This window comes from Callithrix jacchus, chromosome 20 (genome assembly GCF_049354715.1).
Source record: "Callithrix jacchus isolate 240 chromosome 20, calJac240_pri, whole genome shotgun sequence".
In the NCBI taxonomy this organism is placed as follows: Eukaryota; Metazoa; Chordata; class Mammalia; order Primates; family Cebidae; genus Callithrix; species Callithrix jacchus.
The window spans coordinates 31,990,361-32,009,870 of record NC_133521.1 but is presented as its reverse complement, the minus strand read 5'-3'; the positions used below and the strand labels follow the sequence as shown (position 1 = coordinate 32,009,870).

Sequence of the window (19,510 nt, the reverse complement as noted above, 5' to 3'; positions counted from 1 at the left end):
AGTGACTCTTGACCTAAACGAGTGGTCTTATGCATGGCTTGTACAACCGCTGCACATAGCAGGCCCTGGTATTTGGCAGGCTTACCAATGAGGTCTTTTGGTATTCATTAGAGTCACCGCTGTGTGGGGTGCTTTGATATTTAAATTCTTCCCAGAGTTGAGGCAAGAAACTTTGATTGCCATTTTTCTTTTCTTTTTCTTTTTTTTTTCCTGACAGCATGAAAACGCTGTGTTAAATCGGCTAGCCCCAAAGCCAGGGCTGACAGAAGTTTTGCTTTTAACTTCTGCCCCATTTAAAGGGTGTCTCGTCTTCTCCCCTCCCCTCTGTCACTTTGTGTAAGGGTTTGGTCAGTACTATGAAGTTTGGAAATTTACAATTTACAAAACCCGCCGCTCCCAGGAGCTCTCTCACCTTCTTTTAGTCTCAGGTTCTGTCACTTTGCAAATGGCTTGCTTCCTCTCTGCTTCTAGGCTGCGTTCCCCTTTCCAGATGGTGAGCCTCAGATATTGCATTTGCTTTTTGGCAAATCTGGGCTTTCCTTTTAGACACTTTATACCCACAGTCCTCCAGGTGCCAAAGTAAGGCATTTGTTTGCGTACCCGACTGCCGTGTGGTGTCCGAGTAGCAGGTTATCAGCATACAGGGGCAGCATGCAAGCAAGAAATTTCTAGGGGGTGGTCACAGGCTGATACCTCTCCAGCGATGATGAGAGAGTTTATGAGCCCCTGGGAAGCTGGGTCCAAGTGTATTGAGTGGTTACACCTCCTTCTGGGATTCTTCCATTGAAATGCAAATAGTTTTTGACCCTCCAAGGCAAGTCCAGTGCTAAGGAGGTATTCTTTAAGTCCAATTAAGTGAACCAACTATCCGCTGCTGGCAGTAATCCCAACTGTGTATATAAGTTGGGTGCAAAGCCACGCAAACCCTGCACTGGCCTGGGCGATAATACCAGTCTTCTGCTTCTGGCTAGGAAATCTCCACCCTCCTTCCCAAGGGACAATGAGAGCCTGGATGACCCCCGACTGAGGCAGTTTTAGCTGCAGGTAGTCTCTTTTGTTGAATGGGATAGTGGCCCTTGATTTGCACAACAGGTTTTGCCGGAGAAGGGGGGCAGGGGCAATTCATTAAGTACAAGAAAGTCTGCTCTCTTGATACCTTAATAGATTTAACAACACTGGCTTTTTTGTTGTTGTTGTTAGGGGATTACAGGGCTGTGGTCCGGACCATGGGGTCTTTGGGGGCATATGAGTCCAGCCTGCCTCTTTTAGTCCAGTGGCCCTTCCATTAGATTGAACAGAGCCCCTTCACACTCATTTGGATTCTCATGCTTAGGATCATCCTGTTCCTCAGTTAACTGTGGACATTTTTTCTTCCAGTGTCCTACTTCTCGACAAAATGCACACTGATCGCATTGCAGGCTCAGGCGGGCAGACTGTGGGGCTTTCCAGGAACTCCCCTTTTCCAGCCCTCTAGGGGGCGCTCCTTTAATAGAGGCAGCTATCAAGACGGCATTTCGCCAAGCCTGAAGTTCCTCTTCCCTACGATTTTCCCTGTGGCTTACCACCTCTTGGTTTACAAACACCTGGTTAGCTATTTCCAACAACTGTGAAGTATTCATGCATGCAAATCCTGCCTGTTTCTGCAGTTTTCCTCTAATGTCTTCTGCACATTGACTGACTAATGCCATATTTATCAAACGCTGATTTTTCCGGGCTCTCAGGATCAAAAGGAGTGTACATGCGATAAGCTTTCACACAGTCTTTTGTAGAATTGGGTAGGGCTTTCTTCTTTTCCTTGAAGAACCTCAGAGACTTTATTAATGTTCGTAACTCTCTGGGCCCCTTTTTAAAATCCTTCCAGCAAGGCTTCTCTGTACCGGATTAGCCTTTGCATGCCCTCCGGGGTGTTTGGAGCCCACTGGGGGTCAGTTCCCGGTAACTGGACCCTGACATATTCTTGGGAGTTCTGGTAATCTGCAGGAACATGCTCTTCCAGCCAATTAGAAGCGGCTTGGAGTATTCTCCACTTTGCGTTCGTGTTAAAAAGATGCATAAGCAGCTGATGGCAATCAGCCCAAATGGGGTTATGAGTCTGAATAATAGTTTGCAGTAGATCAATGAGAGCTTGGGGTTATTTTTCCAATTGATAAGATCAGCTGAGGTGAACCGCAGGTTCGTGAAAACACGCCTTTCTACCACGTGGCCGTCCTCGTCCACTCCCATGTACCTCTGCTCTCTCAAAGGCATCTGCACCCCCGTCTTGGGTCGCAGATGGGCTGCCAGAGGGGGAGTTCCCTCCAGGAAGCGGGCAGCAATGGGCGGAGTTTTTCCACACACTCTTTTGTCTGCTCTGGAGGATTTAGGGGTGTGCAGCTCTGGTGGGGATGCCGAGGCCTCCGGCCCAGGGGCAGGGAGTCCTTGAGGAGGAGGAGGCATTATTGACAAAAATTCTTCTGCCGCTGGGTTAACCAAAACCTTGGGAGTCTGCTTTTCTCGGTGGCGACGGGGATGGTGGTTTCTAGTAGTCTGTCCCTTGGCTACTAAAACAGTCGCTGCCTTTTCTCTTAGCCACTTCGGAGGGTTTAACACTAACTGCAACCAGGAGTCTATGTATGGAAATTGATCGAGGTGTTCTAGCTCACCATACATAACCTCATGCCTTACTTTGGAGACAAGGGACCTGTCTAGGGTCCCCTCTGGGGGCCAACCTACCCTGAATGCTGGTCAATCTTCCCTACATAAAACCCTTAATTTCTCTGGTGTCATAGTTACTTTATAATTCCCACTAAATCCCTTCTTTAAATTTTTCAGCATGGTTTCTAAAGGAGGGGAACGGCTATGGGAGTGACCCATATTAACACTTCAAAGAAACAATTCCCACTGTTAGGAGAGTGTTAGTTCACTCACAGTAGTTCCTGTTCTCGCCTAACAAGGCGCAGCAGGGAGCACTCTCCAATTTACATTCACTTCAATCCTCACACAATGCCCGGAGGCTTCTTCACTCAGCCTTATGTGGCTGTCTTAATTCTTATAAATTGCTCAACACATGAGGCCCTTCCTAATGGGCCCAGTACCTTTCACGACTATGAGTCTGGTCATACACATCTACACACAGACACACATCCAATTGCTCTCCTGTTTAAAGAAGTATAATAGTAATACCAATACTTCATAAACTCTCAAAAAATATGGAGTGAACTTTTTTTTTTGTGATAGAGTCTTGTTCTGTTGTTGCCAGACTAGAGTCCAGTGGCACAATCTCAGCTCACTGCAACCTCTGCCTCCTGGGTTCAAGCTATTCTCCTGCCTTAGCCTCCTGAGTAGCTGAGGGATTACAGACGCATGCCACCACACTAATTTTCGTTTTTTCTGTAGAGATGGGGTTTCACCATGTTGGTCAGGCTAGTCTCGAACTCCTGACCTCATGATCCACCCTACCTCGGCCTCCCAAAGTGCTGGGATTACAGGCATGAGCCACTACCTGGTCACGGGAATATTTCTTAACTGATTCTTTCCGGCCAGTTTGTTTTAGGAAAGCAAGGTTGGTTCAACATACACAAAAACAGTTGAGGGAAATACCAATACAATAAAGGGGACAATGAACATTACAGTAGAAACAGAAAAAGCATTTAACAAAAAAATCTAAAACTTTTTTATGTTGGGTAAAAGCACTCAACAAACCAGAAATAGAAGGGAACTTAACCCTATAAAGGGCATCAGTGAGGAACCTGCAACTAACGTAATAAAAGGTTAAAGACTGAGAGCTTTACCCCTAAGATGAGAAACAAGGCAAAGATGTCTGTTTTTGCCATTTCTATTCAACATTATACTGGCGGTGCTAGCCAGGGCTTTTAGGCAAGAAAAAAGGCATAAAAGACATTCAGATTGAAAGGGAAGAATTTAAACTATTGTTAAGTGACATTATTTTGTATTTGTCATCAAGTTTTGAAAGAAGCCAGATGCAAAAGGCCACATATATTATACACTGCATATGAAATATCCAGAATAGGCAAATTCATGAGACAGAAAGTAAATTAGTCATTCCCAAGGGCCCAGGGAGAGGAGGAGAGGGAAATGACTTTTTATGGATACAGGGTTCCTTTTATGTGTAACAAAAATGTTTTGGAACCAGATAATGATTATGCTTATGATTATATAACCTAAAAACCACTGAATTGTACACTTTTAAATTGTGGATTTTATAGTATATTAATTATATCTCAGTTTCCAAAAAAGAAAAGCAACTTGATTGCTATTTCTTATTTTGGTTTATTGACATATCTGTTTTTAAAGGGGCAAAAAAAAAAATCTGTGTTCTGAGTTGGACACTAAGTAGTGTATCTTTTGTTCTAATTAGCATTCAGTCATCTTTTTTTTTTTTTTTAGTAGAAATTCCTAATTCATCAATAAATTGCAGCCAAACTACTAGAAATAAAAATTTTTCTGTGTAAGCAGTCCCGAACAATGTTTCTGGGTAATAATCAGTATTCTATTTAGTGTCATAATTATTAAAATTATAGTAGGTCACCTGTCAGTTAAATTTAGTAATTTTTAGCGAGGTGGTATGTTTTAAAGTTTGGAATGCCCTTTTATTAAAAAAAAAAAAAAAATTCCCCTGAGACAGTCTCATTCTGTCGACCAGGCTGGAGTGCAGTGGCACCATTTCAGCTCCCTGCACCCTCCACCTCCCAGGTTCAAGCAATTCTCCTTCCTCATCATCCTGAGTGGCTGGAATTACAGGTGTGTGCCACCATGCCTGGCTAATTTTTGTGTTTTTAGTAGAGATGCGGTTTCACAGTGTTGGCCAGGCTGATCTTGAACTCCTGACCTTATGATCCGTCCACCTTGGCCTCCCACAGTGCTGGGATTACAGGGATGAACCACTGTGCCCAGCTTTAAAAACTTTTTTTTTTAATAGAGATGGTGTCTTGCTATGTTGGCCAGGCTGATCTCAAACTTCTGGCCTCACGCAGTCCTCCTGCTGTGGCCTCCCAAAGTGCTGGGATTACAGTGTGAGCCACAGCACAATTTTTTTTCTTATTATTTTTTTGAAGATGGAGTCTCACTCTGCCAACCAAGCTGGAGTGCAGTGGCATAGTCATAGCTCTCTCATTGTGGCCTCAAACCCCCAGGCTCAAATGATCCTCCTGCCTCAGCCTCCTGAGTTTTTTGGATGTTGTTGTTGTTGTTGAGACAGGGTCTCACTCTGTCACCCAGGCTGGAGTATAGGCACCATCATGTCTCATTGCAGCCTTAGTCTCCCAGGCCAATCCTCCCATCTTGGCCTCTCAAGTAGCTAAAACTACAGGTGCACACCACCATGCCTGGTTATACTGTGTATTTTTTGTAGAGATGGGGTTTCACCATGTTGCTCAGGCTGGTCTCAAACTTCTGGGCTCAAGTAATTCGCCCACCTTGGCCTCCCAAAGTGCTAGGATTACAGACATGAGCCACTGCACCTGGCTGTGTGTGTGTATGTGTGTGTGTGTGTGTGTGCGCGCGCACCTAGATCCTTCCTCAGGAACTCTTTTAGTTTTTAATATAAAGTTTCATTAATTTTGCTGGGTGCGGTGGCTCACGCCTGTAATCCCAGCACTTTGGGAGGCTGAGGCAGGTGGATCATTTGAGATCAGGAGTTCAAGACCAGCTTGGCTAACAGAGTAAGACCCTGTCTCTACTAAATAGGAAGTTTCATTAATTCTGTGACACAAGTGGCCTCAAACTCCTTGGCTCAAGCTGGATTGTGATTTGTTATTCCAGGAGTTAGGGAAGCTGAGGTACTGCAATGGTTATTTTAAACTCAGCCAGCCAAGATAGATTTGGAGTGTTAGATTTGGCCCCAGCTGTTCTTATCATCCTAAGTTATTTTTTTGAGTCAAATTATGTTTTTTATCTTAAACTAGCATTATTTAAATTTTAAAAGAAAAATACTGTCCTAAAATGAAAGATGAAGAAATCACAGAATTCAGACCCTGTACTATATTCCAAAATACCTTGGTCTAGGTGGCTGCAATAGCAAAATCACATGAGACCATATTTGGGCAACAAGGCCCTTTTTCTTCTTGTTCACCCTCCCTTTTCAGCTACACAGTACCAGTATACAGATTGCTGAGTTGTGTCCTTTAAAGATATTGACAATGTGGCCAGATGCCAGTGAAGTAGAAGTAGCTTTTAACAGAATGATCAAGCTCCTATGTGGGCTAATGTAGCAGTGGTTGAGTGGTAAAAGATAATATCCAGGAGGCCAGTCTCCCCTTATTTGCTATTCCTGTTCAGCTTTCAAAGGCACCATTTAATGGCCTGGAGATGGGTTGAAGTGATAGGATTTACTTCAAAGCACTGTAGATTGTTTTTGTGATGATAGTTCATTGTACTGTAATTCTATTGTCTTCCTCTATACATAGGTTGAGAGCGCCATTGGATGCTTACTTTCAGGTGAGCAGGACCCAGCCTGACTTGCCAGCTACCACTTACAATTCAGAGACTAGGAATCCTGTGAATGAAGACTTGGAGTTGTCTAGTAGTTCTGATTCTGACAGTGACAGCTCTACAGAGCATGGAGAGGTTGTTGACCAGACAGAGGAATCTGGAGCTGTCGTTTCAGAAGGTGAGTATTTTATGCAGGTTTGGACTCAGAAGTCTAACATCCATGAAGCTTAAACTTCAGAAGGCTAGAAGCTCTATATTTGTGTTTTAACACTTTCCCTTTTATCCCCTAAATGTTGTGATTCCTGTTTTATACTATAGAGCCTTCTCTGGCCATAATATAGAGAGGATTTGATCTGACTTACAGCTCAGTATAATTTGTGACCCAGTGAGTCAGTCACTTTGTAATGGCGTTTTATATTCTCTTTTGCTTTTTTAGACATCTGAGTAAATAGATTCCTTTTTTTTCTTTTTCTTTTATTTTTTGACAAGGTCTGGCTCTGTTGCCCAGTGACAACTAGAATGCAATGACAACAATCTCGGCTTACTGCAGCTTCTTCCCTTACGCTCAAGCCATCCTTCCACCTCAGCCTCCCAAGTATCTGGGACTATAGGCACATATCACCACACTGGCTAATTTTTTTAATTTTCTGTAGAGATGGGGTTTTTCCATGTTGCCCCAGCTGTTCATAAACTCCTGAGCTCAAGAGATCCATCTGCCTAAGCTTCCCAAAGTGCCGGGATTACAGACAGGAGCCACTGCACCCGACCTAGATTCTTTATTTAAGAGAAGTTTTAGGCTGACACTTTTGAGTCCTAGTATGTTAGGTGTTATGCAAGTGGAACTTTAACAGTTGTAGTCAGAGACCCCCTAAAGTAGATGTTCTGCTTACATTAAAAACTTTCTAATCCTCAGAGGGTGCTCTTTCAGTATATATTTCCACTGAAAGAATATTCTTGGATTATGAGTTGAAATACAATAAATCTATAAGTTTGTATTTATATAATTTTCCAAAACCTCATTTGTCATTATTGTAAGTTGTTAGAGCCTCAACTCATTACTCCAAAAACTAGTAAATAAGAATATATTAATATTTTGACTTCCTGTATAAACTGTATTTAGGACAACCAGAGAGTTGATGAAGTGTATTTTTTTTGTTGTTTTTATTTATTTGTTTGTTTTGAGACAGTGTTTCACTCTGTCCCCCAGGTTGGAGTGCAGTGGCATGATCACAACTCACTGTAGCCTTGACCTCCATGCTGAAGTGATCCTCCCACCTCAGCCACCTGACTAGCTAGGACTATATGTATGTGCCATCATACCTGGCTAATTTTTTGTAGGGATGGAGTCTCCCTGTGTTGCCCAGGCTTGAAAGTTTTCTTAAATAAAAAATTTCAGCTGATTGTAGCAGAAGCAATAGAAAAATCATCACTGTGACTCCTGATTAAATGATATATCTAGGCACAGATCATCAGTGGATCCTAAAACCAGTAGTTTGCAGGATTGATGGGATTCTTTTTATTTATTTATTTATTTATTTATTTTTAGAACATCTTAAATTTTTAATCCTTTCTTTACAGGTTACCTTACCTAGACCACTTTTGATTAAGAAAACTGTAGAAAGTCAGTAACTGACACAAGCAAATGCCAGGCGGTGGCACGTGTCAATTTCCACAGAGTCCCGCTTTGCGGGGTGTCTGAATGCACTGCACGGGGTCTCTGCTCACACCTGCTGGAACCAGTCGTGGCAGATTTTAGTCCACAGGTTGCTTTTTCCCATATTTCTTTGTCAATTCCAGCATTCTTACAGAATTTTTTACAGTCCTTAGAGTATTCTTCAGCTAGGTCAGCCCGAACTGGGGCTTGGGCTGGGGGTCATTCACCAGTGCTGTGAGGGACTGGATTACTTGGGTGGTTTTGGTTGCTGGCTTCCAGTTTTCAGCACTAATTATTGGGAGACAGACCCGCCCCTTTTCATCGATGTTCAGGTGATAGATCTTTGTTTTAAATGTGATCTTCTGTGGTTTGAATGGGTACTCGGCTGGAAAGCTGATTTCGATTCTGAAGGTCCCTTATCATACAGAGGGTTGTCAGGAACAATAAGCCCTTGCCAAGTCAGTAAATTAGCTTCATCAACCTGGATGTTACGGAAGTTTTTCATTCCACAATTTGCAGATTTCTTCAAGCTTCATCAGCCTCCTGCTGGTCGCCATCTTCGATTTGGTAGTGCTCCTTCCCCCGATGGGATTCTTTTTAATACAGGGACCAGGATGATAGCACCTGAACCCATTAGTCAATCTTAGCATCTCAAAAAAATAGGTTAAGACCATATGTGCCTCTTAATGTGCTGTAATCTGAGATACTCATGCCACTTAGGAAGTACTGTACATACACACACACCAGCCCCCCACCCCCACTGCCAAAAAAAAGCCCTGAATCTACTCAAGACTCTTTTCTAATAACCGGTTTGCATAGTCTGTAGAAAAAGGGGTGGAGGAACAAGGTAAATAATACCTCAGAGATGTTGTCAATCATTTACATTAAAACTGTAGAATATTTTACAAATGGAACATCTTTCTAGATCTAAATGTATATGGAAATTTAACATATTTTAAAGGGAATATCTCAAATCAGTGGGGACAATTTTTAATGTTTTATATAACAGTAAACCAGCATATAGTATATGATTCCACTTACATAAAATGTCCAGAAAAGGCGAGTCTAAAGAGAGAAGATGGAACGATCCAAGATGGCCGATCGATAACAGCTCGGGACTGCAGCTCTCAGTCAAAGCGCAGAGAACTAGAGGACGCCACACTTTCAGACAAATTCTGGTCGCTCACGGAGCAGAAGATCCCCAGTGGAGGAACCACTCGGGTCGCCAGCGCAACTCTTGTGGCCGGCGCAGTGGTTTCACTGGCACCTCAGAGCGTCAGCTCTCGGAGCAGAGTAAACAGGGCCGGCTCCCCTTTTGACTGAGGTTTGGAGGACCCACACAGGTCCCCAGCGCAACTCCTGAGGCCGGCGCAGCGGCTGATACGGCATCTCGGTGCGGCAGCTCTCGGCACAGAGTAAACGAGACTGGTTCCCCTTTTGACCGAGGTTTGGAGCCCCGGGAAGACAGAGTCGCCCATTATGGACACAAGAAGGAAGCCAGACAGGAGAATCCTGGGCAGAAAAGCACCATCAGTCTTAACACCGCCGTTCTGGCCCTGGGAACTAACAACTTGGACATCCACTCAAGAGACCTGATCTGAAAGTTGGTAATTTCAAAGACGACAGGAGGATAAATTTACAATGATGGGAAGAAACCAGTGCAAAAAGGCTGAGAATACTCAAAATCAGAACTCCTCTCCCTCTAAAGATGATCACAGTTCCACATCAACAATGGAACAAGGCTTGATGGAGAACGAGCGCATCCCAATGACAGAATCACTCTTCAGGGAATGGATAACAAGAAACTTCTGTGAGTTAAAAGAACATGATGTAGCCCAACGTAAAGAAACTAGGAACTTTGAAAAAAGGTTTGAGAAATTCCTACTAAGAATAGACAATTTAGAGAGGAATATAAGTGAATTAATGGAACTGAGGAATACAATACAGGAACTCCGAGAAGTATGCACAGGTTTAAACACTCGGATTGTTCAAGCAGAAGAAAGGATATCAGAGGTCAAAGTCCAACTTAATGAAAGAAAACAAGAAGACAAGATTGGATATAAAAGGATAAAAAGGAATGAGCAAAGTCTCCAAGAAATGTGGGACTATGTGAAAAGACCAAATTTACGTTTGATAGGTGTACCTGAATGCGACGGAGAGAATGAATCCAAGCTGGAAAATACCCTTCAGGATATTATTCAGGAAAATTTTCCTGAACTAGCAAAGTAGGTCAATATTCAACCCCTGGTAATACAGAGAACACCACAAAGATATTCCTCAAGAAGAGCAACCCCAAGGCACATAATCGTTAGATTCACCAGGGTTGAAACGGAGAAAATACTAAGAGCAGCCAGAGAGAAAGGTCAGGTTACCCACAAAGGCAAGCCTATCAGACTTACAGCAGATCTCTCAGCAGAAACTCTACAAGCCAGAAGAGAGTGGGGGCTAATATTCAACATCCTCAAAGAACAGAACCTTCAGCCCAGAATTTCATATCCAGCCAAACTAAGCTTCACAACTGAAGGAAAAGTAAAATCTTTTATGAACAAGCAAGTACTCAGAGATTTTATTACCACCAGGCCTGCTTTACAAGAGCTTCTAAAAGAGGCATTACACACAGAAAGAAACAACAAGTATTAGCCTTACTAAAAATATACCAAAAAGTAAAGAGCACCAACATAAAGAAGAATTTACACCAACGAATGGATAAAACAGCCAGTTAACATCAAATGGCAGTAACCCTAAATTTAAATCAACTAAATCCCCCAATCAAAAGACACAGCCAAAACCCAATGGCATGTTACATCCAGACCTGTTTCACATGCAAGGATACACAAAGACTCAAAACAAAGGAATGGAGAAAGATTTACCAACCAAATGGAGAGCATAAATAAATAAATAAATAAATAGCAGGAGTTGCAATTCTCGTATTGGATAAAATAGATTTTAAAGCAACAAAGATATAGTGGTAAAAGGATCAATGCAACAACAAGAGCTAACGATCCTAACACCCAGATACATAGAGACTTAGACACAATAAGACAGAAAATTAATAAGGATATCAAGGACTCGAACTCAGATCCAGAACAAATAAACTTAATAAATATTTATAGAGCTCTCCACTTCAAATACATAAAATATACATTCTTGTCAATACCACATCACACCTACTCACAGGTTTAAATGAAACATTGATTGGCCATTATTGATACCCTTTTGGTTTTTTTTGTTTTTGTTTTTGTTTTTGTTTTTTTCAGAATAAAGCAATATTTCCGTTCACCCTCCCTCTCTCTCTTTCTCTCCTTTACTCATTTTTTTTTTTCTTTCCTTCTCTCAAAAAAAGAAATCAACTTGTAAACCTCTAGATCCAGGTCGGCAATGTCTCTCTCATTGCTTGAATTCCTTCCTTCCCTTCCCTCCCTCCCTACCTTCCTTCCTCCCTCCCTTCCTCCTTCCCTCCCTTCCTGCCTTCCTCCATTCCTAAAAAAAAAAAAAAAAAAAAAAAAAAAAGACAAGATTAGTTGTTGCCTGGGGCTACAGGTGCAAATGTGAAGTGACTCTACATGGGCATAAAGGATCTTTGTGGACTGATAGACATATTTTAAATTGGGTTATGGTAATGGTTGCACAATGCTAAATATATTGTATGTAAAAGTTAAACAATTTCAGGCCGGGCATGGTGGCTCACACCTGTAATCCCAGCACTTTAGGAGGCTGAGGCGGGCAGATCAAGAGATCAAGACCATCCTGGCCAACGTGGTGAAACCCCATCTCTACTAAAAATACACAAATTAGCTAGCATGGTAACGCGTGTCTGTAGTCCCAGCTACTTGGGAGGCTGAGGCAGGACAATCACTTGAACCTGGGAAGCAGAGGTTTCAGTGACCCAAGATCGCATCACTGCACTCCAGCCTGGTGGCAGAGTGAGACTGCATCTCAAAAGAATAATAATAATTTTTTAAAGTTAAACCGTTTCATGAAGAAGCAGTCAGCCAAATCCAGGATGTGTAGGACATTTCATTAGACAAATTATCTGACAAATCATTGACAGAGAGGGAAAAAAATGGGTGAGAGGGAATTGTAATAGAATGAAAAAGACTTAAGAGACAAGCTCATTATGTATACCTTTTTTGGATTCTGATTGGAATAAATCTATAGAAAGCAGCTTTAAAACTTGGTATGGATGCCTGGGTATTCAGTGGTATTGGAGGACTGTTGTTAGGTATGATAATTATCCAGTGTTTATATTAAGAAAAAGAATTTTTATCAGTGTTTGCAGAAGTTGTTGCAAGTGCAATGACATTTTAAGGTTTATTAAGTATTCCAACCAAAAGAAAATAATAGAATGAGGGCTTAGGTGGAATAAGATTGGCAAAATGTTGATTATTTTTTCATTTGAGTGATGGGTACTTGTGGCTTACCTATACCGTTCTGTCTACTTTTATGTATGTTTGAGAATATCCAAAATAAATTTTTAAAAATAAATTCACTGACGGTACCTGGAGAAATTGTCATCTCTTTTGCAAGAGCACTGTTAGTTATAAATGGGAAGCTGTAGTGAGTCAGGCTCTTTCTTGCTGTGTTCTCATACCTGACATATCTTATTTCGTATTTTCCCTATCCTGTCATTTTTGGAAATGACTTAGCAGCGCAACTAGCAGGTGTCTCAGCAGAACAAGAAGTTACATCTATCAATGGAGGTGAAACCCTCCCCAAACAGGTAACATGAACATCATTTTATTTTATTTTATTTTTTATTATTTTTATTTTAATTTTATTTGAGACTGGGTCTTACTCTCACCCAGGCTGGAGTTCAGTGGTGCAGTCATAACTCACTGTAGCTTCAAACTTCTGGGCTCAAAAGATCCTCCCACTTCAGCCACCTAAGTAACTGGAACTCCAGATAATACCACTATACTCAGCTAAATTTTTTATTTTTTGTAGTGACAGGGTCTCACTATATTACCCAGCTGGTTTAGAACTCCTGGGCTCAAGGGGTCCACCTGCCTCAGTCTCCCAAAGCATCAAGATTATAGGCATGAGTCACCATGCCCAACCTGAATATCCTTTTAAATAAAAGGTTTGGGTTTTTGGCCAGGCACGGTGGCTCACACCTGTAATCCCAGCACTTTGGGAGACCGAGGTGATCACACCAAGTTGGGAATCGAGACCAGTCTGGCCAACATGGAGAAACTTTGTCTCTACTTTAAAAAAAAAAGGTGGGGGGTGGTGGGTGCTGCAGTTAAAATGGGAAGCTTGCCGGCTTTGTAGGGAAAAGGTCCAGGTGTGTATCCTAACCCAGTTACTCATTATTTGTGTGACTGCTTTATCTTAGATTTAAAAATGGAAAGGGAGGAGTATTGAGGATAACCTGTCCCATCTAGCCAACAAGGTTAAGTATCAGTTGAAAAAATATAAATGTGCTTTATAAATTATCAAGCACATTAGCTGAGTGTGGTGGCACACACCTGTAGTCCCAGCTATTAGGGAGGCTGAAGCAGGACTGCTGAAGCAGGATTGCTTCAGCCTGGGAGGTCAAGGCTTCAGTGAGCCATGATTGCACCACTGCACTCCAGGGCAGCAGAATGGGACCCTGTCTCAAAAAATTAAAATTAAAAAAAAAAAAAAAATGTCAGGCAGAATATAATTAGTAGGTGATAATTTTTAGTTTTAAAAATAATGGCCAGATGCAGTGGCTCACACCTATAATCCCAGCACTGTGGGAGGCCAAGGCAGGCTGATCATCTGAAGTCAGGAGTTTGAGACCAGCCTGGTCAATGTGGGAAAACCCGTCTCTACTAAAAATAGAAAAATTAGCTGGGTGTGGTGGCTGATGCCTGTAATCCCAGCTACTCAGGAGGCTGAAGTAGGAGAATTGCTTGAACCTGGGAGGCGGAGGTTGCAGTGAGCCAAGAAAGCGCCAGTGCACGCCAGCCTGGGAGATTGAGCAAGACATCATCTCAAAATAGTAATGATAATAATAATAATGGCTGAGCTCACACCTTTAATCCTAGGACTTTGGGAAGCCAAGGTGGGTGGATCACCTGGGGGTCAGGAGTTCGATACAAGCCTGACCAACATGGTGAAACCCCAAATCTACTAAAAATGCCAAAATTAGCCATGTGTGGTGGCATCTGCCTGTAGTCCCAGCTACTCAGGAAGCTAAGGCAGGAGAATCACTTGAACCCAGGAAGCAGAGGTTGCAGTCAGCCAAGATCATGCCACTGCACTCCAGCCTGGGTCACAGAGCGAGACTCCATCTCAAAAAAATAATAATACCTATACATCATTGTCCTCAATATGAGTTACTGACATCTGCTATGAATTCTGCCAATCTCAAAACATCATTTATCTACTTTTTGCATATATCTGTATGCTCTTTGTGTTTTTGAGTCTGGCTCATTTTTCCCAGCTTATTACATCTTAGCTTTCTGTTATCAGCATATAAAGTTGTATCTTGTTCTTATTAATAGCTGCATGGCATTCCATCATACAAATAAATTTTTAGTCAATACTTCCCTTATCATGTAAAGCATGGTTGGTGTGTGGTGGCACATACCTGTGTTTTCTTAACTACTTGGGAGGATAATACTTTTTTTTTTTTTTTTTTTTTTCAGATATAAATCATGCTACACTGAACTCTTTTTTTTTTGAGACAGGGCCTCATTCTGTCCCCCATGCTGGAGTGCCAGGCATAGCTCACTGCAGTGTCACTCTCCTGGGCTCAGGTGATGCTCTTACCTCAGCCCCCTGACTACTTGGGACTTCAGGCATGTGCCACCACACATGACTAATTTTTTTAATTTTTAACAGATACAAGGTCTTGCTGTGTTGCCAGGCTGATTTCAAACTCCTGAGCTCAAGTGATCCTCCTGCCTTGGTCTGTTAAAGTGCTAGGATTATAGGCATGAATCGCCACATTGGGACTTCGTGGAACAATCTTTTTTTTTTTTTTAAATAGAGACGGGGTCTTGCTATGTTGCCCAGGTTGGAGTGCAGTGGCTATTCACAGGCGAGGTCCCACTACTGATCAGCACCGGAGTTTTGACCTGCTCCGTTTTCGACCTAGGCAGGTTCACCCCTCCTTAGGCAACCTGGTGGTCCCCCGCTCTTGGGAGGTCACCATATTGATTTCGAACTTAGTGCAGACACCTGATCAGCATAGCACACTACAGCCTAAAACTCCTAGGCTCAAGCGATCCTCCCACCTCAGCCTCCCAAGTAGCTGGGACTACATGCACACGCCACTTTGCCCGGTGAAACAATTTTATATAATTGTCTTAGAAAATATTTGTGACTATGATCATGGGATGCATAATAGTTTCAGTCAGTGACAAGCCACATGTATGATGTTTGTCTCTTAAGATTATAATACGGGGCTGGACACAGTGGGTCATGCCTGTGATCTCAGCACTTTGGGAGGCCAAGGCAGGCAGATCGCTTGAGGTCAGGAGTTTGAGACCAGCCTGGCCAACATGGCAAAACCCCATCTCTACTAAAAATACAAAAATTAGCCAGTCATGGTGGTGTGTGCCTATAATTCCAGCTAGTTTGGAGGCTAAGGCAGGAGAATCACTTGAACCCAGGAGGCAGATGTTGCAGTGGGTGGAGGTCACACTACTGCACTCCAGCCTAGGTGAAAAAGTGAGACTCTGTCTCAAAAAATATATATATATAATATATATGTATAATACATTTTTTTTGTACCTTTTGTGTGTTTAGATACATAAATACTTACCATTGTGCTACAGTTGCCTGCAGTAATTGGTACAATAACATGCTATACAGGTTTATGGCCTAAGTATGTAATAGGTTATACAGCCTAGGTTTGTTTAAATACCTCTGGGATCATTCAGTGACAAAACCGCCTAAGGCTGCATTTCTCAGAATGTATTCCCATTGTCAAGCGATGCATGGTTGTATATCCATGAGATATCTCTAGTAGAGAGATTGCTATGCCAAAGGAAAGATATATGTGTTTTAATTTTCATGGATAATACCAAATGGTGCCACTTTATATTTAAGCCAACAGTATATAAGCATGTCCATATCTCATTTGCCCTTAACAGTGCTTAGTGTCATCAGACATCAATTTGTACCAATCTAATAGATGAAAATGTTCTCTTTAATTTACATTTCTTTATAAGCAAACACTTACCATTGTGTTTTTCTTGTAAGCTGTTTATATCCTTTCTTTGTTCTCTTTCTTTTCCACCAGTACACATGAGCTAAATATTTTATAGCTGCTGTATCTTTATATGGATAGCTGCTTTTCTTTGTTTGAATGAAGGAAAAAGTATCCAAGAATTTTTTAAGATCAAAGAGTAGTGTAGTTTTCATAGCTTATATTATATTTTGCCACATTGCATTCTAGAATGACAAGTAAATCATAGGTGTTTCAAGTTTTCTGCAGCCCTTTTAATTACATTTGTGTCACTTTTTTGCACCTTTGTTCATTTCTTAGAGTTGCACATCTTCTTCAAGATTGATTTTACATTTTCTCTAATTTGAATATATTCTGATCCCCATCTAGCCGTCTTCCCAGAAGTTCCCTCTGCCACCTTCTGCTTCTGTGGATGAAGAAGAAGGGGACACTTGCACAATATGTCTGGAACAGTGGACCAATGCTGGGGACCACCGGCTCTCAGCATTACGCTGTGGGCATCTCTTTGGGTATAGGTGCATTTCCACGTGGCTCAAAGGACAAGTAAGAAAATGTCCCCAGGTAAGGACCAGAGGTAAGGACACACTAACATGTTAAGTCAGGCAGATTCCTAGAACCACTCTAATTATGTCCTATTGGATTCTTTAGTGCAACAAGAAAGCCAAGCACAGCGACATTGTTGTTCTTTATGCCCGAACCCTACGAGCTTTGGACACCAGTGAACAGGAACATATGAAAAGGTAGGTGGTGTATGCCTGGGTAGAATTTCCCTTCTGGTTCTTTGTAGGCACATCTGAAAAAGGAGATATGAGTCACTCATGGTGAGGTTTTCCTTGACCTGTGACTTGGGATCTCTGGGGATCCTTGGCAGTCTGTCTTAAGTTGTTATTTATAATTCATGTCTGATCATCTTCTGAAGAAAGTCTGCATCATTTGCCTTACATATAGCATTAAACATACAGCATTAAACAAGGATCTGGCACATTACTTAACTGTTGCCATTTTTGCTTCTCATGTCTGTGAGAGTCCCCCAGCAGTTCTCTATACAGAAAATTCTTTAAGTGAAGCTTTGTACATACAGTGCAATATAAAAAATTACTTTGATTTTGGAAGCACATAAACAGTTGCTAGTAACACCACTCAGTATATGCTTCAAAAATACTAAAGAACATACGCACCATTGAGAGGTGCAAGGGACATGGATTCTCTTACACTTCATTGGTTAGGATGTACACAGGCAAAGTCATTTTGAGACGTCCTTGGAAATGTGTCTCAAAGCCTTTGAGCTAATAATAATTGCCCAGGCATTTGTTCTAAGGAATCATTAAAGGGTGTGTACGAAGATTTACTTAATGACACTCCATTTAGCATTGTTGAAAATCCAAGGCAAGAGGATTGCTTAGTTGAGTGAACTGTGGTGTGTGTCTGGACAGAATACTATATAGTGTTGAAGTGTGCATGTGTTCTCCTGTGAAAGCATGTTAGTATGACTGTATTTTTGTGAACGAGAAAAAGAAAATACAGCTGGCACGATGGCTCACTCCTGTAATCCAGCACTTTGGGAGACCAAAGTGAAAGGATTGCTTGAGACCAGGAGTTAAAGACCAAACTGGCCAACATAGCGAGATCCTGTCTGTATTTAAAATTTTTTTTAAAAGAAAGAAAAAAAATACTATAGGTAGTCACCATACAGATTATTTTAATTTTCTTCATTGTTTTTACTTATTTGTTCCAACTAGTACTCACTTATAGCATTTTAAAATAATGGAAGATGTATACAGAGAGGAATTTTGTTGAATAGGCAAAATCTATAGGTGTGGCTGTTAATGGGTGATTATATTTAAAAACAATTCACTGATTACAATAGTTAATTAGTGTACTCTCCAGCCTCCTTAGAAAAAGTAAAGAATTTCGAAATGCCAACACAGACTAATAAAACAAACAGCCTTATACCCAATTTTATCAAATCTTTATATTTTGCCACATTTGCTTTGAGCCTTTTTGAAAAGAAATAGGCTGAATTTAGTGGCTCATGCCTATAATCCCAGCACTTTGGAAGGCTGAGGCAGGAGGATTGTTTGAGACCAGCATGGGCAACATTGTGAGACCTTGTCTCTACCAAAAATGGAAAGAATTAGCCTCATGTAGTGGTGCATACCTGTAGTCCCAGCTACTCAGAAGGGAAGATTGCTTGAGCCCAGGAAGTTACAGCTGCAGTGAGCTGTGGTTGTGCCACTGCACTCTAGCCTGGGTGACAGAGCAAGACTCTGTCTCAAAAAAAAAAAAATTTAAATAAAGATAAATCTGTTGACCAGGTGCAGAAGGAAAAAAAGGAAAGAAAATTTTAAAGAAGTAAATTATAGATGTAGAAGAGCCAGGCGCAGTGACTCACGCCTGTATCCTAGCACTTTGGGAGGCTGAGGCAGGCAGATTGCCTGAGCTCAGGAGTTCAAGACCGGCCTGGGCAACATGATAAAACCCTGTCTTAGGCCCAGCGCGGTGGCTCACGCGTATAATCCCAGCACTTTGGGAGGCCGAGGCGGGTGGATCACGAGGTCAAGAGATCAAGACCATCATGGTCAACAAGGTGAAACCCCGTCAGGTGGGCATGGTGGTGCACATCTGTAGTCCCAGCTACTCAGGAGGCTGAGGCAGGAGAATTGCTTGAACCCAGAAGGCAGAGGTTGCGGTGAGCCGAGATGGTGCCATTGCACTCCAGTCTGGGTAACGAGCGAAACTCCATCTCAAAAAAAAAACCAAAACCCCTGTCTCTATTCAAAATAAAAAAAATTAGCCAGGCATGAGGGTACATGATTGCCACCCCAGCTACTCAGGAGGCTGAGGCACAAGAATCACTTGAATCTGGGAGGTGGAGGTTACTGTGAGCCGAGATTGCGCCACTACACTCCAGCCTGGGCAACAGAGCAAGACTCAGAAAAAGAAGGAACCGGCCGGGCGCGGTGGCTCAAGCCTGTAATCCCAGCACTTTAGGCGGCCAAGGCAGGTGGATCACTAGGTCAAGAGATCGAGACCATCCTGGTCAACATGGTGAAACCCCATCTCTACTAAAAATAAAAAAATTAGCTGGGCATGGTGGCGCGTGCCTGTAATCCCAGCTACTCAGGAGGCTGAGGCAGGAGAATTGCCTGAACCTAGGAGGCAGAGGTTGCAGTGAGCTGAGATCGCGCCATTGCACTCCAGCCTGGGTAACGAGCGAAACGCCGTCTCAAAAAAAAAAAAAAAAAAAAGAAAAAGAAGGAACA

General features: G+C 42.1%; 1 protein-coding gene and 1 pseudogene across 9 annotated transcripts in view; one reads left to right on the top strand and one right to left on the bottom strand.

Annotated features, from left to right (window-relative positions):
- RFWD3 (ring finger and WD repeat domain 3) overlaps positions 1–19,510 on the top strand; it is a 54,652-nt gene that overhangs the window by 13,219 nt on the left and 21,923 nt on the right. For 5 of the 9 annotated variants that reach the window (XM_008986204.6, XM_017967010.5, XM_035281713.3 and 2 more), the window contains 4 exons: positions 6,405–6,607; positions 12,730–12,803; positions 16,617–16,808; positions 16,896–16,987. In XM_008986204.6, coding sequence (XP_008984452.2) covers positions 6,405–6,607; positions 12,730–12,803; positions 16,617–16,808; positions 16,896–16,987 — 561 coding nt within the window. The remainder of the gene's footprint in view (positions 1–6,404; positions 6,608–12,729; positions 12,804–16,616; positions 16,809–16,895; positions 16,988–19,510) is intronic. The other 4 variants (XM_078357740.1, XM_017967011.4, XM_078357741.1 and 1 more) reach the window with 1 other exon arrangement.
- Positions 8,082–8,640, bottom strand: LOC100387591 (ubiquitin-conjugating enzyme E2 L3 pseudogene; annotated as a pseudogene).